Raw genomic sequence first — 22040 nt, forward strand, 5'->3', positions numbered from 1 at the left:
AACTATTTAACCTAAAATTTCTAATTTATTTTTTAAAAATTAAAATCAGATGTAAATATTTAGACTACGTAAAACATATACTCCATTGTTAAGGAAACTTGAAATTCTTGACTATCTTTGGAGACATAAAACACATTTTATATATTTTATTTCTTCTATTAATTAATAAATGGAGTATAGAATAAATTCATATTATCATATGAATTTAGTAAAAAATGTCTTAAAATATTAAAAAAACTATACTAAAAAACTTTTTTAAAATTTTTCAGATGAATATAAATTAAAGTGAAAATTCAAGTACATTAAGATTAGGAGTAGTTGGTGGATATTATTAACAGATCCTTTATAAGTTACGATAAATAAATTAGTAGTAAATTCTATGGTTGGTGATAATAATGTTAAAAATAATTAAGAATTGTTATTTTAACATTATGAATTTTTGTTTCTTTCCTTTTGTTTTATCTTATTGTGTTAAATTTTTTTACTTTAAAAAAAATAATTTCATATAAATTTAATAATTAAAAATTATTAAATAAAAATATAATCAAATAATTTAAAATTTATTCTACTTGAGTTTTTTACACTAAAGTAACAAAAAAGAGGAAGCTGAGAGAAAGTGGCAGATTTTATTTATGAAGGGGAGGTTTACATGTGAAGGGTGCACCCTGTTTCTAGATAAATACAAAAGCGACCTGATTACAACCGTTTAATATGTCTTGCGTCACACTGAATCGACATTTCTATTTCTCTTCGATTCTCTCCTTCCAATATATCGCGATAACTCCACATATTTCTATTTCTCTTTCTCTTCTTGTATGCACCTCTGCTGCTGCTAAGAACTTTATCCAAATTAAATAGACGTATGTGACACGCATGTATATAATGTATAAAATATAAAATATGAAAAACCATTGAAGTGATCAAGTGATGTACTGATGTATATGTGATTCCAACTTGCGCCACTACGCAACAATGCTTACTAACAACTTCCAAAGGTCTACTAATCTTTTCTTTACAAATGGCATTGTCATTATTCGTAGAGTTATGTTATCATTAACAATGTTTTTTAATAAGGACAGAAAATTATTTTTTTATAGTAAAAAATAAACGGTAAACATGTTATATGCAATATATATATTTTAAATTTTGATACCGTCTTTATTATTTATAAAAAAAATTTGTAGGTTAAATTATTATGTTAATTTTTATAATTTTACTAAATTTATAATTAAATTTTATATTTTAATAAAAATTTTAATTAAATTTTTACACTACTTTTAAATTTATAATATACTCAAAAATATTTGCTAGTAATATGCGATGAATGAAAATATTTTTATAACGTTTATTGTTAAATAAATTTAAAATTGGTATATAAATCTAATTAACATTTTTTAAAATATAAAGATCTAATTATAAATTTAAATAAATTATAAGAATAATTGAACTATTTTTTATTTATATATGATATAATGAGTATTTTTAAGTTACTAGTTAAGATATATAAAAAAAAGACTATACTACACATCCAAGTATTTTTTTTCATCCAAGTTTTATCTAAATAGATAACACCAACAAAAACCACTCTCATTGAAAGAGCGTCATTACACGCGTTTTATCTTCTTTTCCTCTCCCACGCTTACATGCGTTTTATCTTCTTTTTCCGCGCTTCTTCTTCTTTCAAATACACGTATACGTCATCTTCTTCTTCTTTCAAATTCACGTATACCTCCTCCTCCTTCGCGCACACATATTCTTCTTCTGCTTATCCTCCCCCTCCTCCTTCGTTATCGTCATCACCAACAACACCAACATTTTGCTAATGAATTATTTTTTCAATCAAATTGAATGGACGCAGGTGTTCTGAATCTGAATTGAATTGAATTGATAATCTCTAAATTGTAGACACCTATGTTTCGTTCATTCAATACTATACAATTGTTTCACTATGAGTAAGTATTTCGGTTCATTATACAGAAAGCTGTTTGAATTTGATTTTATACAATTGATTATGTTTCGTTCATTCAGTACTGTACAATTGTTTCACCATGAGTATGTATTTCGGTTTATTATGCAGAAAACTATTTGAATTTAATTTTATATAATAGACTATATTTCGTTCATTCAGTATTATACAATTATTTCACAATGAGTACCTGTTTCGGTTCATTATGCAGAAAGCTGTTTGAATTTGAATTTATATAATGGATAATATTCTATTCATTTAGTACTATACAATTGTTTCACTATAATAACATGTTCGGTTCATTTCTGTTTTGCACAATTACAAATTCTTCCTCTCACCTTCTACTGCTTCTTCACCAGGGAGAGAAAAAGAGGAAAAGGGCAACAACAACAAAAGAACTACAATAAGGAGAAAAAACGTGAAGAAGAATGAACGCGAAAAAGAATGAGGAGAATGTGGAGGAGGAGGAATGCGAGGAAGAAGGCGAAGAAGATGTCCCGTGCGTAAACGAGCGTGAGAAGAAGAAGAAGAAGCGCGGGAGAAGAAGGAGAAGCGCGAAGGAAAAGAGAAAATGAAGAAGAGAAGAAGCGTGAGAAAAGAAGAAAGTGAAAAAAACGCGTGACTTAAAATTGCTTTGATGAACTTGGATGCCAAAATTATTTAGATGTAAAAAATATCTCTAAAAAAATATGAAAGCTTTTTTGAAAAAAAAGTAATATTAGGATATTGTTTAAGAGAGTAAAATATTTTTTAATATATTAAATACATATATAAAAACTTAAAAAATAATATTTATTCTGTATTTTTACAAAATATTTTATTTATTGTACTATTTTCAAGAAGTGTCCTTAACTATAAGATAGAGAAAAAAAATTTATAATTTTTTTATAGTACTATATAATTAAATACGTATATAAAATTATTTTACATAAATAATATATTAAAATTAAATTACAAATAGATAGAAAAAAGAAAAAATTCTCTGTTTTTTTTTCAATTATCAAGTTAACGGGGGAGAGAATTTGGAAAAATTTTGTTTCATAATAAGAAGTGTATGTTTTATTCGCCTCTAAATATTTATTTTTTGTGTCCTATCTACTGATATATAGAACAAATGGTTGTGAGTTTCATCGAGTTGATAAAAAGATTGATTACGTGTCATCATATTATTGAAGAACAAGACGCATGAGATGAAGAATTCCAAATATATTTTTTCTTTTTTTTTTTGCTATAGCTTAATTGTTAAGTACTGAATTTTACAATTTTATCAGATTAGATGCATATTTTTGTATATTTCTTAGTTTGTCATAATAATAAATGTTAAGTAAAGTCTTTTTACTGATGAATAATAAATAATATGTTGGGTTTTACTAATAAATACCTTTAATTTTTTTATAATATAAAGTTTAAAAATTTTAAAATAAGAGAAAGTGAATTCATAGAATTTGTATTACAGCATGTTATAACTACTAAGACACGAGAATCGTGCTAAAAAATAATATAAAAACCACAAATCTTAATAATCAACCTCCTTCATTGAACTATAGATTTTTAATTTTGATTCCATCTCACAACTTAGTTCTTATTTCACCATTGATAATGTTCAATGCAGATTGCAGAATAACGCTGAGATTGCAGCATCACCCTTTTGGCATTGGCATTGGTACAACTAGGAGGGACAAATGGACTAATGGTTAGTCTTGTTGAGAGAGTTTTTATTCATTTTTTTATTATTTTATTAATAAATTAATAAATATTAAATAATATATATAATTTTATAATTATTTAATAATTTATAATTTTTAAATACATAGAAAAATTATAATGTTTAAATTTATAAATATTAAAGTCTTTATAATTCTAAATATGTAATAAATATAATCATTAACTAAATTTTTTGAAACAAAATAATAGAACTTAACATTGTAAAAAATAAAATAAATATTGTCCAAAACATATAACTAAACATTTTTAAATCTCTAATCAATCAAACATAGAACATAATTCAAATTATAACTTAAAACATGTTCAATTATCATTTTTAAAGCAGCCCGCCACGTCAAAATATGCGAATTAGGCAATGCGAGTTAGGCGAGCCTTTTAATTATACCGATTTTAAATTTGCAAACCAACCCACTTTTTTAGCGAGTTATACAAGTCTGACTCCATAAATTTCTGCCCATTTATCACCCTAGTTACAACCCATTTTCAACCAATTATTTGTAAATTACTAATTCCTAGTGTTCTCTTTATCATTCTTTCCTTCCTAGTTTACACCATAAATGGAATATTATTTATATTTTCTTTGGTGACTAATATTATTTATATAAACCTCTTTAAGAAGTTTTTTTCATTTTGAATAGAATAAATTGTTTTTCCTTAGAATGTATTTGATTAAATAAATGAATTAAAGAATACATCCTTCTCATAAACAAAATGTTCCATTGTATGTTACAAGAAAATAATTGAAAAAGGAATAAAATGAAAATAAAATCTACTATACTCCTTCTTGGATTTATAAATTTTATTTTAGCAATTTTGCATAATTATTATTTGTTATTTGAAAAAATTGAGAGTGGTATTAACTAGTTAGTGACAAAATTTTGGTTCCACGTAGTTGTTACATTAAATACCTGTACTAAAGTATATATTTAGCTATAATTAGTTCTTGTAACGTATCTAGACAACAGTCACATTCTTTTGTGCTTTATACTTTATTCTTAGTTGTATGCTAAATTTGTCATTCTCTTTTAATTATGAATAATTCTTTTAGAATAATTAAATATTTAAACATGGTTGTAGTTTGCAAGTGGATGAAGATGGATATGTTTTGCCTGTGCCTTACAAATTTTCCACCACGCATAGATGACATAGTGGGATCCACCATCAATGGAATAACTGAATAACAATTATTTTAGTTGTCCTTTTAACATCCTAAATTCCTAATCTTAATCTCATATTCTCTTCAGATAATTTTTACATTTTAAAAAGGTCGAAGTCAATTAATAGTAACAATACAAAATATATTACCTTTTCAAGTAAATCAAATAAAAAAGTTTAGTTAATATGTATTATAAAAGTATATATTAAGATTATTATCATTCAAATTAAAAAAATTAATTTTAATAAATATATAGAAAACGTAGAATATGTTTAATTTGTGTTTTTATTTTAGTATTTTTTTATTTTTAAAATTTTATAAAAATAAAAACTATAAAATTCTATGTTTTTCCTTTTACTTGTTATTTTAATTATTTTCTATTACAAAATCTTAAAAATATAAAACACTAAAGATAAAAAATACAAAGTATACGAATCTCTAAACTATGTATTTTTTTTATAATAAATATTTTATTAGTAATTTTAACATGCACAGTAAAATTGTTGTTAAATAAATTTAATATAATTTTGCTATATTTATATTTTTTTATAATAAATATTATTTTAATACTAATACTTTTTAATAATTAAATATGTATTTTTTAATTAAAAATAATTTAAATATATAATTAATTAATAATAATTATATTTTTATATAGATATCAAAAATATTTTTTAATACATTAAAAAATAAATGTTAGAAATAGATAAAAATCTGAACCAAATTATCTTACCAAAAACAAAGAAAATTATGACCCAAAACTAAGCACACACGTGGACAGAAAGACAAATTAAATACAAACAAGAAACAAAGGCTACAGTATAAGTATTCCCAAATTTTAGTTATTCCAAAATCTCAAAATTAATGAAAATCTAAAAACAAATGCCAGCTCATCGCAAAATTTAGAAAGTAATTAATTAGTGTTACCCTGGTTGAAAACCCCGCAAGTCAAGGCGAGAATGAATCCAAATCTAGCCAAAGTTATGACTCCTGATAGGTAAAATAGCTTATTACACTGTTAATAAGCACATTGACTTATCACAAAGTGCATAAGTAGTATGACTTATCCAACAACTTATAATAGGAAGTAAGGAAGGCGATGATTCCATCTCATCTCGTTCTCGCTAACGCTATTTAAACTGTCTGATACCTTTATTTCGTCGCTTCACACATTTGTTCTCTCATCGTTTTCTCTTTCTTCTTGAAATCCCTAGCCCCCTTTTTTCTCCTCTTGTTATAAATACTCAACAACAAGAGGAGTTCTAACACAGGAAAAGCTAGAGAGAGAAAGTAGAGCGAGAAAATACTGAAAACCCTCCCTCGCCATTCTCGTTCTGCTCCAACACCTCTCGATCTGCGCAAGGAATCTGTCAAGGTGCGAGCTCCTTCACCTTTCTTATCTTTAATTTTTGTTTTTTTTTTTGGTTTTGGTTTTGGTTTTTCCCTTTCAGTAAACCTCCCTACGTTTTTTTTTTCTTTACTGCTCCATGTGATTATGATTGTGATTGTGATGTTGATTGCGATGTAATTGTGTATATATACATCTGCACGTTGATGAATAATTTGCGTGTTTTGTTATTTTTGGTTGTTCGCCGCTCAATTCGGTGTTTTGATGCTCAGGTGGTGTTGATCTATTCGGTTCTAGATCTTTGAGGCGGGTTCTGTTTTCTTTTTAAGCTTTATTGGGGACGCCGCCATGTCTTCGCTCAGCAGAGAACTGGTCTTTCTTATACTTCAGTTTCTTGATGAAGAGAAATTCAAGGAAACTGTGCACAAGTATGATAATTTCATAAAAAATATATTTTTTTCTTCTGTCGTTTTGTAATTTAATAATTTATTTATTTTTTATTTTTTATTTTTTACGTTTTTTATTTCAATGTTGGGGACGTCCAGGCTGGAGCAAGAATCAACATTTTTCTTCAATATGAGGTATTTCGAGGATATGGTGACAAATGGGGAGTGGGATGAGGTGGAAAAGTACTTGTCTGGTTTTACGAAGGTGGATGACAATAGATACTCGATGAAGATCTTCTTTGAGATAAGGAAGCAGAAGTATCTAGAAGCATTGGACAAGTAGGTTACTGTTTTTATATAATTTGCTTTGCCATATACTTTTTCTTCTATTGCTTGGAATTAATATGAACAAACGATGCAGGCAAGATCGAGCTAAAGCAGTGGATATCTTAGTGAAGGACTTGAAAGTGTTTGCAGCATTTAATGAGGAGCTTTTTAAGGAAATCACACAGTTGTTGACTTTGGATAATTTCAGGTTGGGACAATTTTCTTGGAATTTTATCTTGATGCCGGGTTGATCTATTTATCCTTTTCTGGCTTATACAGTGTAATTTTTTTAATATGAAATTTGCAGACACAATGAGCAGCTATCTAAGTATGGGGATACAAAGTCTGCTAGAGGAATAATGCTTGCTGAACTAAAGAAATTAATAGAAGCTAACCCTGTTTTTCGCGATAAGCTTCAGTTTCCTACCTTGAAGAACTCCAGATTAAGGACTTTAATTAATCAGAGGTTCATAACAGTACCTTGCCACATTGAATATAATGCCTATTCAGTCCCTGATATGTTTGATGGCACTCACATTTTTATTTATTTGTTGACTTGCAGTTTAAATTGGCAGCACCAACTTTGTAAGACTCCAAGAACTAACCCCGACATAAAGACCCTTTTTGTAGATCACAGTTGTGGGCAACAAAATGGCGCACGGGCTCCATCCCCTGTCACCAATCCCTTAATGGGTGCTGTACCAAAGGCAGGAGGTTTCCCACCACTTAGTGCTCATGGTGTAAGTAAACACCAGATATAATTCTTTCATGCTTTACTGGGAAAGCTTTACTTTACTTATGACTTTGTTTATACGCTGTTGCATAGCCCTTCCAGCCTACACCAGCAGCTCTTCCGACATCCCTTGCTGGATGGATGGCTAACCCATCTCCGGTTCCACATCCTTCAGCATCTGCTGGACCCATAGGTTTGGCTTCAGCTAATAATGCAGGTACATGAAAAATTTCCCTTTTTATGATTCAGCGTTTCTGCTAATGCACACACTGAATTTACATAACTTACATGCGTGCCATGTATGACTATTAGAAATCATCAGTATGATCACCTATGATGGAAAACACATGCACTTAGCACTAGCAACTTTAAGGATATAAAGCTGAGAAGGCATGAATTTGATAGAAATATTGCTGTAGTTAGCATGTGAGTTGTGGCATTCAATGAAGTTGGGTTGCAGAATTCATATTTAAGCAAACTGATTTTCTTTTGCCCTTTGGGATTTTGGAATTTGGTAATTGTAGCAGCCATTCTAAAGCGCCCCAGGACTCCTCCTACCAATAACCCTACTATGGACTATCAAACTGCCGATTCCGATCATGTAATGAAGAGAACAAGGCCTTTCGGCATTTCAGATGAAGTACAATCTTGCCTCCCATCTGTTTCTTTTGTCTTATTTTTTAATTTAAAGTAAAAGTTTGTATCTTGTTTATGATTCCTCATATATATAGGGCAGCCTAATGCACAAGCATCCCGAAGTATTAACACATGAAGCAGTTGGAGTATTTAGCAATTCAAATTTCCTGTTTGCAATGGACTAAAAAAAAATTATTTGGCACAACTGGCACTATGAACTTAAAAAGTACCATGAACATTGTATGCTGCTATGATTATGCTGATCAGTTCTGATGATTTTTCTTTAATTATTGAATTGTGTTTGGACTATTAAATGATCAATTCAGCATTTCTTAACAGTCCCCTTAAACTTGTGTTCCATAGACTCTTTTTCAGAAAAAGATATTGTTTATATTGATTTTCTTGTTTACAAAATTGAAGACACTTTTGGTGAACCTTTATGATTGATTGTATGGGAAATGAGAGCATAATGGAAGAAGTGTGTTTTACTGCACACCATTAAAAATTGTTTTTACAAATTATTAAGTTGCATTTGTGTATACCCTAATTGGTGCAGTGGTGATTCTTATAATTGATACTTGATTGGACTAGTGTGTGTGTTGTATTTGTGTTCTTTCCATATTGGCAGAATAGATAATTTGTATTTTTCAGCGATTGCTTCCCCTCACATCTCAAAATGTAACATGTATTGGATGACCAGGATTCATTATGTATAACGGGCCTCACCTATGTGTATATATATTTTAGCAGGTGAACAATCTTCCTGTAAATTTACTTCCTGTTGCATACTCTAGTCAGAGCCATGGTCAGAGCTCCTATTCCTCTGATGACTTGCCCAAGACTGTTGTGATGACCCTCAGCCAAGGTTCAACTGTGAAAAGCATGGATTTTCATCCTCTTCAGCAAATTCTACTTCTTGGTAAGCATCCTTTGACCTTTGATCTGCATGCAATAGTTTTTTAAGTGTTTGATGTTGTTTTTGTCTTTATATATATATATATTGGCTAATTTGTCTGTTATTTTCTCATCTGTTGATGGTTAGTGGGAACAAATATGGGCGATATCATGGTGTGGGATATTGGGAGCCGTGACAGGATTGCTCATAGAAATTTTAAAGTATGGGAACTTGGATCATGCTCCGTGGCACTACAGGTGTGGTCCTTAAAATTAAATTAATGATTGATGATGCTGTATAATTTTTTATTGTTTTCACGACAAACTTGTCACTGGTTAATTACTAATTCCCTGATTATTTTTATAGGCATCTCTTTCCAATGATTACTCAGCATCAGTTAACCGCGTGGTGTGGAGTCCTGATGGAACACTTTGCAGTATGCTTTAGTGAATTTTTCTTTCTATATTTCTATCTCTCTTGTCCACTGAATGAGTCGATTTGATTTTTGCACAAATTTGCATGGAGCCAAAGTTTGATTTTTACCTATTGATACATCAGGTGTTGCTTATTCGAAACATATTGTGCACATATATTCCTATCATGGTGGGGATGATCTGAGGAACCACCTAGAGGTTTGTTCATTTTTATAAGAGTTTGTCTATTAGATTTGTTTTTATTTCTGTTTATCCACTGACTATACATTGAAAGCAGTCAGAGCACAAGATTCATAACTTATCTGCTTAATCTATGCTGATTTCATCATTTTTTCATGGCTCAGATTGAAGCTCATTCTGGGAGTGTCAATGATCTTGCTTTTTCTTATCCAAACAAGCAGCTTTGTGTAGTAACATGTGGAGAGGATAGGGTCATCAAGGTTGGTTTTTTTATAGTGTGTATTGTTGGGTGATAGATCTCAATTTTTTATTTTGTTTTATTTTATTTTATTTTAATGGTTCAAGATTTGCAGGTATGGGATGCAGTTACTGGTGGAAAGCAGTATACTTTTGAGGGTCATGAGGCACCTGTATATTCTGTATGCCCTCACCACAAAGAAAATATTCAGGTAAAAATTTTCAATGTTTGTTTGTGCATGCTTTGCATATCATTCCCTTGTGTTCTTTTAAATGTCTAATTACGTTCTGATGTGGCTCTACAGTTCATATTCTCCACTGCAACTGATGGAAAAATAAAGGCATGGTTGTATGATAACATGGGTTCCAGAGTTGATTATGATGCGCCTGGCCATTCATCTACTACAATGGCATATAGCGCTGACGGAACAAGGTTCTAACTGTTTTGCTTATTTCATATCTTCCTTTTCTGGGTGATACATGATCATGTGGTTTAAAAGATTTACTTATTATCTTTGCATGGTTCATAGATTGTTCTCATGTGGCACAAACAAAGAAGGGGAATCTTCTTTAGTGGAATGGAATGAAAGTGAGGGAGCTGTGAAGCGCACTTATCACGGTCTGGGGAAGAGATCTGTAGGTGTAGTGCAATTCGATACCACTAAGAATCGATTCCTAGCTGCTGGTGATGAGTTTATGATCAAATTCTGGGACATGGATAATATAAACTTGTTGACGAGTGCTGATGCAGATGGTGGCTTACCGGTAACTTTGAGACTGCCATTGTCTTTGTTTACTTTATTTTAAATTTTGTTGTTTGTTTGAATTTTTTTTTTTTGGGTTTGTTATAACTTTCTTTTGTGGTAATTTATGTCTGAAACCCGCAGGCTTCCCCCTGTATTAGATTTAACAAGGATGGAATATTGTTGGCTGTCTCCACAACTGATAATGGAGTTAAAATTTTAGCAAATGCTGAAGGAATTAGGCTGCTTCGGACAGTGGAGAATCGTCCATTTGATGCTTCCAGAGTTGCTTCTGCCACTGTTGTTAAGGTAAGTGATTCAAATTCAGCTAATGTATTGCAAGTACACATTCTGAATCCTTCATATTTATTTAGGCACCTAGTATGGGCGCTTTCCCTTCTACCAATGTAACGGTTGGAACAAGCCTTGCTGATAGAGCTCCTCCTGTAGCAGCCATGGTTGGGATTGTGAGTTATTTCTACTCTCAGTAAATTGATGCAGATTGTGTTTTTGTTGTGACAGTTAGTTGCTTTTCTTTTGCCCCTGTAGAATAACGATGCTCGAAGTTTAGCTGATGTCAAACCCAGGATTGCTGATGAAGCTGTGGATAAATCTAGGATATGGAAGCTGACAGAAATCAATGAACCATCACAGTGTCGCTCTTTGAAACTTCCTGATAGTTTAGGGTCAATGAGGGTATGACCTCGTGCTAAAATTGTATATGTTCATTACATTTTGGCAACTGAAGTGGATGGATAAACTTGTAATTATTTATTATTATTATTATTATTATTATTATTATTATTATGTACTTTGCGAAATCAAGCATGTTGACATGACATTGCTTATGTGAATTCTTTTAGGTGCATGCAATTTGCATTAAGTTTTTTAGATGGTTTCAAGTAGTAAGACATTTTAAATTGTGTTTCAGGTAGCTAGGTTAATTTATACAAATCAAGGGGTTGCTATTTTGGCTTTGGCAGCCAATGGTGTTCACAAGCTTTGGAAATGGCAGAGAAATGATCGGAACAGCTCAGGGAAGGTAACAAAGCACCTGTAATATGTGTTGTTTATACATTTTAACATGTTCTTGTTCATTAGATTGTTAGTCTAAAAAATTTCCTGTGTAGGCCACTGCAAGTATTCAACCACAACTATGGCAACCAAATAGTGGAATACTGATGACCAATGATATCAGTGATACTAACCCAGAGGATGCTGTGTCATGCTTTGCACTGTCAAAGAATGACTCGTATGTTATGTCAGCTTCAGGGGGGAAAATTTCCCTGTTCAATATGATGACTTTCAAGGCATGTGGCTTTCTTTTTGAATGTTTTCTATTTTAATGTATGCTCTAAATTTTTGAATGTTTTCTATCTTGATGTATCTTTTAATGTATGCTCTAAATTAAGCAGTTTTGAAAGTTCTATTAATTTTTATTTTGTTGAACAAGCTTTCTTTTACTGGTTAATTGTTTCTGATTTTTCAAAGGAGGGGACAATAAATTAGCGAGCTTAAATAGATATAGCATGAAATTAATAGGACCTTGTGTTGATGGAGTCCTCCTTTCAAGTATAAAAGTACTGCAGTTATCAGTGGCTTGCACCTGGTTCACTTGAGGCCTTGTGTAGACTGCTTTCCTTTTATGCTCATTGCAGTTATACATTGAGATTAAACATCAATTTCTGTGAATCTTAACTGCAGACAATGACTACTTTCATGCCACCACCACCGGCTGCTACATTTCTTGCATTTCATCCTCAAGACAACAATATCATTGCTATTGGCATGGACGATTCTACAATACAAATTTACAATGTTAGGGTTGATGAGGTATTATGTCTATGCATGGCCTAAAGCTTATAGTTGAGTTGTGTAGATTGTTGGTTAACTTTTGCTACTTTTCTCTTATTATATCCCATGCCCAAAGGCATTGGTTGAGTGTCACAAGTTGGTTTTTGAAGTTTTTGACATTGGCCTCTCTTTTGATGTTTCCACCAAAGGTCAAAACCAAGCTGAAAGGTCATCAGAAGAGGATTACTGGACTTGCTTTTTCTCATGTTCTAAATGTGCTTGTATCATCTGGAGCTGACTCTCAGGTAAGGAAAATTTATATGGAACTATCGTGCTGAGTGGAGTGTTTCTTGATTTGATAAATGCTCAACTGGTTTCCTTATGTCCAACAGTTATGCGTTTGGAGTACAGATGGATGGGAAAAGCAAGCAAGTAAATTCCTGCAAATGCCTAGTGGACGCGCACCAGCACCTCTAGCAGATACCCGAGTCCAATTCCATCTAGACCAGACCCATTTAATAGCTGTTCACGAAACTCAAATAGCCATATATGAGGCACCGAAGTTAGAATGCCTTAAGCAGGTAGGCTACTGCCTAGTTATATCTAAACACAATTATTGGTTTATGCATTTCTTTGCTTTGGTCTTGACTCTCTAACTTGATATTCTGGTTTTTCCGTTTTATATGATTAGTGGGTTCCGCGAGAAGCTAGTGGTCCAATCACACACGCTACCTATTCATGTGATAGTCAATCAATATATGTAAGCTTTGAGGATGGAAGTGTTGGTGTTCTTACTGCCTCAACACTAAGATTAAGATGTAGAATAAATCCAACTGCTTATCTCCTTCCCAACCCAAGGTACCTTTCCTTTATCAATTTAGGAAAAGATCTATCATTGCAATATCCTTTTCTCTTGTTATATACAATAATTAACAAAATTTTTGACAGCTTGAGAGCACATCCTCTTGTGATTGCTGCACACCCGTCAGAACCCAATCAATTTGCATTAGGACTCAGTGATGGTGGAGTACATGTACTTGAACCGCTAGAGTCGGAAGGAAGATGGGGTTCTCCACCTCCTACTGAGAATGGTGCTGGGCCTAGCACTGCTTCAGGTAACACTATTTCAGAGCAACCACAAAGGTGACAAATGTATTATGAAGTACTTTCACCAAGGACCTGAGTGTATGTATTCATTTCGGTTGCATATGATCCCGCCCCCTGTTGCGTTTACTTGGCTTGCAAGGGGAAGCTGCGGAACTTAGGTGTTCATAATTTGTAGGAGGATAAATCAACAATGAATCAAATTACTCACCTTGTTAATGGCTCCTTAGCCAATTTCTGCTCCATGGGTCTATCAGAGCATGTTCATTCGTCCAGGATTATTACCCATTAAGTTTATGGTCTAATTCGGCTGGGGCGTTGCCGATGGATGCTTGGTCATTGTCGTTATTTTTTTTCCCTCTCGGTTAGGCCTGCCTTTAATTTGTGTAGATTTTTATATATAGTGAACTAGTCGTTATAGTTTTTTTTTTTTTTTTTTTTTTACCTCCAGCTAAATGTAGCAACTATATCAGTTGTGTTTATTTATCTTTACCTTCGATGCAAAGGATTCTTTTCTCAATATTTGGTGATTTGCGTTAAATGTTTTCAGAAGAAGTCAGACGTCGGCGATTGATTTCTTTGAAAATTTGTTAGATTTGCCGGTTGATACAAAAAAATATCAAAATTCGCTAAAATGGATACTTGGTCCATGGCAAAATTTGGACATCTGTGGTTTTATAATATTCCTCTTTAATGATATCATATTTATCTTATATGCCCTCACCTCTTGTCTCCCCCACTTCAATACTATTCTTCCTTGTACTGAACACACTGGTGGAAGTGGGAAGGATTACGGGAGTGGTCCAGAATTATGGATGCAGAAGGGTTTATGTGTGGGAGAGATGCCAGATTGGGTTACTAAAGTAGCCCAGATCTTGATTATATTACTGGCTCAATTATGAATGTGGAAAGGAGTTGCGAACATAACAAGAAAGGTTTCATAAATATTTATTTTATTGCTAATGATGTCAACAGATCATTCTTTGTCCAATTTGTGGTTTGAAACTTAAGAAGACATGTAAATTTGGATTTTTGGGATCTAAAATGTATATACACGCACACGTCACGACCCGACACTTGCATATACTTTAATTTCTACACAAATTTGGGACATTAAAGAAATATATTGATCCAGAGAAAACGTGTGATTGTTTCTTTGCAATGCTCGGCAGCCAAGTCAATATGACTATGTCATCACAAAAAGTTGAATCTACCTTTATATGACTATATCATCGATTTACAGTACTAAACAAGTATCAGTGGCTGGTGGCGCTTAGCGATCCTTAGCCAGTGCCAACTCCCTCGTGAAAACTTCAGTGTGTTAATGTTGCAACGGTTGTTTATTTGTTATGGTTGGTGGTGACAACTAACAACTAGTTTCGCCTTCGACCAGACTTCCTGTTTCTCTTACTGTTGCCGGGAGTAGATTGCTCATAAGCCACTGGTAACACTGTTCCGTCCTTGATTCCATTTGAATCTGTCATCTTATCAATTGTTTTTTGTGCTTGCACAAAAATCTTGACATCCCTAATCTGTGTGTGTCATATCATTTAACCCATCACATAACGATCAACTTGGGAAACTTGTACAGAATGAGAAGAAATTATTGAGAGTCTTTAGCAATACCTGTTCCTCCATATCAGTTATCTTTTGGTTCATGAATTTTACTAATGCGGCTTCCCTACAGGATCACATATTCAGACATAAGCTCAAGATTTAAGCAAAGTAAATGAAATATGTAATCAACATCCACTCAAAAGATAAACATAGTGGTTAGGTAAGCAAATGGTATTTAACTCCTAACTACTTGACAGCTCAAATTTTGCAGACAACATGAAGTAAATATGTTTGTCTGCAGCCTTCCACCGCAAATAAAAACTATACCAACTACAATATTGTCATAATTACTTGAGTACTTGTAGTAGTTCAAATTTAAACTAACCAGGAAAAAAAAAAATGAAGAAAACTGCATTTACCTCTCTTCAGCTTCTTTAATTTTGTTTCGCCATAGCTGTTGATTTTGTATGAGCTTCTTATTCTCCTATGAGCAGAAAGAACTGGCTAAATGAGAGTTGAAGGAAAAATAATGAAAATGCAGGAAAAAACAGGAAAGTTCACCTCAGCAACACCATTTCTCTCTTCTGTACACTTTTCCAGTTTATCTTGGATGTCCTGCAATCCAGAAGTTACAGCTTTCTCCACTGCTTCAGAGACAGAACTGTCCACTTTGCTTTTTGCCTCTGCCAGCAAAGATTCATAATACTACAACAACAACGGCACAGAGAATCCGAGTTCAGACACACATCAACAGCAATATTATTGCATCAAAAGATCATCACATGGAGGGAATCATTATTTAGCTTTAGCTATAATCCTAAAGCATTTATCACAAACCAAAGCATGCAGGTTCAGTACTCCTAAATTCTAACACTCCTGTAATTATAATACTTCTAATGACATGTCAGAAACAAGTAGTTTCCAGTCAACCTTGATGACATAATATAGTCTATAGTTCCATACATCCAAAGCAGAGACTCTATTTTCCATAGTTATTAAAATATCCCAGAGAATGAGTTTCAGGAGCATCAGCGTCAACTTACTTGTCTTTGAGTTTCCAGCTGAGATGTTAGAAGACGGTTGTATTCATCCAAAATCTGTTTTTGAGAAATAACAATGAATCACTAACCATGTATTGAAATGGGAAATATATTCAGAAACAGTCGTGCTAATATAATAACAATGAAGATTAAATGTTGATAGAAAATTAAAATGCTATCCTATCAAATGATGATGTGGAACTATGTCTACAAGACAGTATATCTATTAAATGTAAAGCGGTTCATGCAAGCAGGCCAGTGTTAATTAATCACAGCGAGCAAGATTATATCAGACCCAGATATGCATATGTTTCTATTTCAGGCTATCTGTCCAAGTTAGCTTCAGCATAAACACAGGACACTCAGGAGTTTATATAGAACAAACATACTGCCTCAACTTTGCTGTTGTAGAGGGCTCCATCAATTTCTAGATCATCATGACATTCACACTCATCACAGTCTCCATTTTGTAGAATACAGCGGTAATTCATTCCCTCGAACTTGCCATCAACTTTGGATTGATTCTGGTTCAGCCGATGGACGTAACTGTCACCTACATAATCCCATATTTGCTGTGTTTTGAAATCAAGAGAATAACAGTGCTGGGTGTCTTTCCAATGCTGGATAGCATGTCCTTCCTTATATCTAGAGGAGGGAGATAAAGGGAAAAAAAATTATACCAAAATCTTTCCACAATATGATTTAATTGGGGCTTCTGTACACAACTTATCACTGAAAATTGAACACTTGAAATGATTATGTTACCTTCCACATCCAACAAACCCGCAAATCATACAAACCCAGGAATCATCTAACGTTCCACAAACAAAACAACTTGGCTTCTCATCTTGCTGTTGACAGAATCGACAGACCTAAAATATGATCATAATCCCTTCAGAATAATTATCAGGCAACATTATAATCCTTTACATGTCACTTGCAATAAAACCAGAAACAGCTGTTGGTACCAGAAATTCCCGCATAATAATAGTAAATACAACACAGAACAATCAAACAAAAAGTAGTGTTGAAAATTTATGTTCATATGAGGTCATTATTTCTAAAATCATACACGCCGAGATGTAGCAGGCATATAGTAAGCTGCTTCCTTCCTGAGATTTTTCAGAAAGTAACATTTTGTGACAATAGAATTGCCTAAACCAGCCAAAATAAGAACTTCACTACAAATTGGAAACAAGAATTGAAGGAATGAAAAACCTGCTTACCTGGCAAGACAAGTATGTCCACTTTGAAACACAAGGGCATTGAAAGGAGTGATCGCAAAGTGTAGTGAGTATTCCACTTCTATCCGGGTCCAATCTCTCTATCATTCAAAGAGCAAACCAGAACACACAAATCATAAGCATCACTTCACAAGATTATTTCCATCCTCTAAAAAAATAATGAATGAAGCAAAACACACAAAGCCACAGCAAAAGCAAATGCAGCCTACCGAGGCAAACTGGACAAGTTGGTATTTCAGTACATCCATCAGGAGGAGTCCCAGCAATATCTGCACATTCTGAGTACTCCACAGAAACCAAAAACAGGATATGGCACACCTCTGCCTAAATTTTAATCATCATTTGCAAAAGAAAGAGAAAAGATAAGCAAACTAAGGTAATTCACTGGAAGATTGGTATACATATTAAGTGAATGAATCAATTTCATAAACAAGACATTAACCTCTCCAGGAGAAAAAGTCTTGCCATTGAAATTGGTATAAAACGCATCAGCTGCACGCTGATCCTGAAGTTCAATCAGCACACTGTAGCGATCTTCCATTCCATCATTCCTACACATGTCAAATCACGATTTTGGGATTTCAACGAAAGAAATATGCAAAGAAAGCAACAAACGTTTGCGGAACCAAGAAGTAGAAACGGTACCTGATGAAGAGGAGGCGGTGGAGATGGTGGAGGTGGGGTCCGCACCAGCGAATGAGGTCATCGAAGGAGAGGTAATTGGGAACGGCGAGAATGAAGACAAGGGAAGAGCGAGAGCTAGGGCTTGGGATCGAGGAGTGAGAGGAGCTCCGGAACAAGTGGAGAACCCCTCTTCGCTCCCTGAATTTAGGGCTCGAATCTTCATCGTTTTCGGAGAAGATGGATTCAGGGTCCAGAGGCTGCTCCGAGTCGACCGAGTGAACTCGGAGGAAGAACATGGCGCCGATTCTGAGAGCAAGAACTCAACAAGAACAAGAACGAGTCTCTGCTTCTCACTTCTCAGGGGTGCGATGTGGCGCAATTGTGAAATTCGTAAATGTAAGGGTCGAAAAAGTAAATATAAATTAAATTCTCCCCGAGAGATTAGAAAATCAGGGGCAATTGTGTAATCTAATATACATGTCACGTTGGTTTCGCAAATTAGATGAGGATAAATAGGCAAAGCTTTAAACTTTCCACTTAGAGTATGTGAGACTTCTTTTTGCTGTTAATTGCTAGTGATTCATGACTAGGTCTGTATCATTTCTTAATTAATTTTCCTTTTAAACAAAAAGAAAGCAAAGTGTGACGTCAGCGTGTCTGGTTTACGACTTAAGACGACGACGTTCTGCGCCAACCAATTAAGCAAAGCATGCTTAACATTACTAATTAAATATCTAATATAAAAAAAAATCTAAACTCAAATCGGATTCTCCGTTCATTACGCGGTTTCGCAATCTCTGCTTTGTCTTAACCTTTTCTCTTTTCTCTCTTTACTCCAATAAACTTAACGCCATAGAACTCATCACAGACACAAAGAGACTCTCTCTCTCTCGCTCTCACTCTACACGCTCACACCGCTCTTCATTTCTTCATCTCAATGCTCTTCTTCTCTTATCCCTAAGATGTTATGATCAAAGTCAACGGATCTTTCATTCTCATTCACGGATTTTGACTCTTCAAAACAGGTAAACCAAACTCAAAACTAAACGATACCCGATTCCCCCATTTCGAAAAAGTTTCGTTTTTTTATCCAATTCCGATCCAACAAGATAAAAATCGATCACGCCCGCCATGGCATCCAGCACGATCCGGAAGGCAATCGGTGTAGTTAAGGACCAAACGAGCATCAGCATCGCCAAAGTCGCCGGAAATTTGGCCCCTGAACTCGAAGTCCTTGTCGTCAAAGCCACGAGCCACGAAGAGGTTCCCGCCGATGACAAGTACGTAAGGGAAATCCTGAGCCTCACTTCGCATTCAAGGGGCTACGTCAATGCATGCTTGATCACAATTTCTAAGAGGCTTTCCAAGACGCGTGATTGGATTGTTGCTGTCAAGGCCCTTATGCTTGTTCATAGGGTTCTCGTTGATGGGCACCCTCTTTTTGAGGAAGAGCTTGTGTATGCAACACGCAGAGGGATGAGGATCCTTAACATGAGTGATTTCAGGGACGAGGCTCATTCAAGTTCTTGGGATCATGCCGGTTTTGTCAGGGTTTATGCATTGTACCTTGATGAGAAAGTTGAGTTTGTGGCTTATCAGAGGATGCTCAGAAGTGGTGGTGGTGGTGAATCTGGTGGTGATGGTGAATTTAGGGATGAGTTTGGTTCTGGAATTGGTAGGAGGACTAGGTCTTATGGTGATGTGAGTGAGTCATATGGAAGAGAGCATAATCCGAGGAATGAGGTTGTGACCCCTGTTAGGGAGATGGGATCTGAGAGGGTTTTGGAGAGGTTGAAGCATTTGCTTCGGATCCTCGACCGTGTTTTAGGTTGTAGGCCGAGTGGCGCCGCCAAGAGTAGTAGGCTTGTGCTAGTTGCGCTTTACCAGGTTGTGAGGGACAGCTTCAAGGTTTATGTGGAATTGTGTGATGTGTTGGGAGTGTTGTTGGATCGGTTCACTGAAATGGAATATGCACATTGTGTAAAGGCCTTTGATTGTTATGTTGGCGCGGCCAAGACGATGGATGAGCTTGTTGGCTTCTACAGTTGGTGCAAGGACATGGGAATTGCAAGGTCATCTGAGTACCCTGAAGTGCAGAGAATCACGGATAAGCTTCTCGCCACACTTGAGGGTTTCTTGAAAGAGAAGACTATTAGAGCAAAAAGTCCTGAGAGGAACATAGAACAGGCCAAGGTAACTGTCATAGAGAAAGAGACAGAGACAGAGCCAGAAATCAATGAGATGAAGGCACTCCCGGCACCTGAGAACTTCACACCAGCACCGCCGCCCTCGTTTGTTGCGCAGCCTAAGCCGGCAGCTCCTACTCATAAGCAGACAAATGATTTAGTGGATTTAAGGGACAATGGCAATTCAGCTGATGAGCAAGGGAATAAACTAGCATTGGCATTGTTCAATGGACAAGCAGCAGTGAGGGGAGAAGGTTCTTGGGAGGCATTCCCTTCAAATGGTGAACCTGAAGTGACTTCAGCATGGCAAACGCCTGCTGCTGAACCTGGCAAAGCAGATTGGGAACTTGCATTGGTAGAGACAAGTAGCAACTTGTCGAAGCAAAAAGCAGATTTGGCAGGTGGATTTGATCCACTGCTACTGAATGGGATGTATGATCAAGGTGCTGTGAGGCAACATGTGAACACAAATCAACTGAGTGGTGGGAGTGCTAGCAGTGTGGCACTCCCAGGACCCGGCAAGAGCGCCACGCCCATTCTGGCTCTGCCTGCCCCGGATGGAACAGTGCAGGCAGTAGGGCCGCAGGATCCGTTCGCAGCGTCGCTGGCAGTGCCGCCGCCGTCTTATGTGCAAATAGCAGACATGGAGAGGAAGCAGCATTTGCTTGTGCAGGAGCAACAAGTATGGCAGCAGTATGGGAGAGATGGGATGCAGGGTCAGGTGGGGTTAGCAAGGGTTGCTGGTTCTGGCTACTATGTTGCTGGCCATCAACCTGTGATCATGCCTTATGGAATGCCACAGTTTGGTGTTGGTGGTGGATACTACCACCATGCACCTTTTTGACTTGCATTGGTTCGCTTTTTATTGGGGCTCTTTGTTTTTGCGCCAAACTATGTTTTTTTCTTTCTTTTCTACGAGCTGTGTGGTGTATCTAAGTTTGTTTGGCAATGCGGTTTCCCAGGTGCCAGAGGGGATATCTATACATATTTAAGAGTTTTGTACTTGTCAAGTATTAAGTTACATACTACAATCTACAACAATAATAATAATTGTTATTATGAATGTTGTGTACTCTTTCTTCTTTATGCTTTTCTTTGAAGATTAACGATAATAGTTACAGAATGTAATAGATGACGAACAACCCCTAGCTATAGCATCATTGTATGTTTCTCATCTCCATCCGCATTGGCGTGATTTCATTAAAAATGATACTAATATTACAAGGTGGACAACGACCAGGGCAATGACGTAATAAAAATTGGCTCCGCCCGAAGCCTGTGGAACCCTATTGTCATTAATGAGTGACGCTAACGAGAAACCCTACGTAATTTGTTTAGGGAAAGTATGAGGAGCAACGGAAATTTATGGAGTATTAAAGATATAATTATTAGTATTATCTTTTTTCATCAGTTAAATCTTTTGGAATAAATGGTATCATAATATAATATTAGAGTGCTAGATTCAAAAGGTCAAGAGTTTAATCCTTAGTGATCCCAAAATTAGTTTAAGTTTTTGGGAAGATGTTTATTATCCTAATACTCAGATAATTATTCTAAATAGTATGGAGAATATTTATTTTGTAACTCAATAACTCATTGTACACATTGTATAAATAGTCAATTGTTTCCCTAGTAGAACTCCTTCTAATTTAGTATTGGCAATGGTAACTCCTGTTTACATCGCATATATGCAATGACATTACTTTATCCTTCGTCTATAATTTG

The 22040-nt window shown here is 34.7% G+C and overlaps 3 protein-coding genes across 8 annotated transcripts; 2 read left to right on the plus strand and 1 right to left on the minus strand.

The window, feature by feature from the left end:
• The first annotated feature begins 6024 nt into the window (after positions 1 to 6024).
• LOC130969001 (topless-related protein 4-like) lies at positions 6025 to 14120 on the plus strand. 5 transcript variants are annotated; one of them, XM_057894580.1, is made up of 26 exons: positions 6025 to 6222; positions 6468 to 6623; positions 6741 to 6920; positions 7003 to 7116; positions 7216 to 7374; positions 7471 to 7648; positions 7735 to 7858; positions 8166 to 8281; positions 9025 to 9196; positions 9320 to 9429; positions 9539 to 9608; positions 9731 to 9804; positions 9951 to 10046; positions 10140 to 10235; positions 10329 to 10456; positions 10554 to 10788; positions 10911 to 11075; positions 11141 to 11224; positions 11316 to 11462; positions 11698 to 11808; positions 11897 to 12076; positions 12471 to 12599; positions 12770 to 12865; positions 12953 to 13141; positions 13252 to 13418; positions 13509 to 14120. In XM_057894580.1, the coding sequence occupies exons 2-26, from the start codon at positions 6544 to 6546 to the stop codon at positions 13705 to 13707; spliced, it is 3399 nt and encodes a 1132-aa protein (XP_057750563.1). In that variant the 5' UTR covers positions 6025 to 6222; positions 6468 to 6543; the 3' UTR covers positions 13708 to 14120. The 5 variants fall into 5 exon arrangements, with proteins under 5 accessions (XP_057750563.1, XP_057750529.1, XP_057750540.1 ...); XM_057894546.1 differs by having other exon boundaries at positions 11141 to 11233; positions 13509 to 14119; XM_057894557.1 differs by having other exon boundaries at positions 9028 to 9196; positions 11141 to 11233; positions 13509 to 14119.
• A 480-nt stretch (positions 14121 to 14600) lies between these two features.
• LOC130969031 (BRAP2 RING ZnF UBP domain-containing protein 1) lies at positions 14601 to 18651 on the minus strand. Of its 2 annotated transcripts, none has more exons than XM_057894598.1 (11): positions 18151 to 18651; positions 17948 to 18056; positions 17715 to 17829; positions 17488 to 17585; positions 17027 to 17133; positions 16651 to 16906; positions 16265 to 16318; positions 15783 to 15926; positions 15641 to 15725; positions 15291 to 15345; positions 14601 to 15196 (listed from the first exon to the last, which is right to left on the minus strand). In XM_057894598.1, the coding sequence occupies exons 1-10, from the start codon at positions 18423 to 18425 to the stop codon at positions 15332 to 15334; spliced, it is 1257 nt and encodes a 418-aa protein (XP_057750581.1). In that variant the 5' UTR covers positions 18426 to 18651; the 3' UTR covers positions 14601 to 15196; positions 15291 to 15331. The 2 variants fall into 2 exon arrangements, with proteins under 2 accessions (XP_057750581.1, XP_057750574.1); XM_057894591.1 differs by having other exon boundaries at positions 15641 to 15705; positions 18151 to 18646.
• A 272-nt stretch (positions 18652 to 18923) lies between these two features.
• LOC130969047 (probable clathrin assembly protein At4g32285) lies at positions 18924 to 21374 on the plus strand. The gene has a single exon (XM_057894610.1). It carries the CDS (start codon positions 19261 to 19263, stop codon positions 21157 to 21159), a length of 1899 nt encoding a protein of 632 aa, XP_057750593.1. The 5' UTR covers positions 18924 to 19260; the 3' UTR covers positions 21160 to 21374.
• Positions 21375 to 22040: the final 666 nt, after the last annotated feature.

Source organism: Arachis stenosperma, chromosome 1 (assembly GCF_014773155.1).
Source record: "Arachis stenosperma cultivar V10309 chromosome 1, arast.V10309.gnm1.PFL2, whole genome shotgun sequence".
Taxonomy (NCBI): Eukaryota; Viridiplantae; Streptophyta; class Magnoliopsida; order Fabales; family Fabaceae; genus Arachis; species Arachis stenosperma.

Coding starts and splice junctions, on each gene's coding strand:
- LOC130969001 (XM_057894546.1), top strand. CDS start 6,544: ATGTCTTCGCTCAGCAGAGAACTGGTCTTTCTTATACTTCAGTTTCTT. Junction 12,077..12,470: donor TCAATATGATGACTTTCAAG/GCATGTGGCTTT, acceptor TCTTAACTGCAG/ACAATGACTACTTTCATGCC. Junction 13,419..13,508: donor TATCTCCTTCCCAACCCAAG/GTACCTTTCCTT, acceptor AATTTTTGACAG/CTTGAGAGCACATCCTCTTG.
- LOC130969031 (XM_057894591.1), bottom strand. CDS start 18,425: ATGTTCTTCCTCCGAGTTCACTCGGTCGACTCGGAGCAGCCTCTGGAC. Junction 17,134..17,487: donor GGACATACTTGTCTTGCCAG/GTAAGCAGGTTT, acceptor ATCATATTTTAG/GTCTGTCGATTCTGTCAACA. Junction 16,319..16,650: donor ACAACAGCAAAGTTGAGGCA/GTATGTTTGTTC, acceptor TCTCAAAAACAG/ATTTTGGATGAATACAACCG.
- LOC130969047 (XM_057894610.1), top strand. CDS start 19,261: ATGGCATCCAGCACGATCCGGAAGGCAATCGGTGTAGTTAAGGACCAA.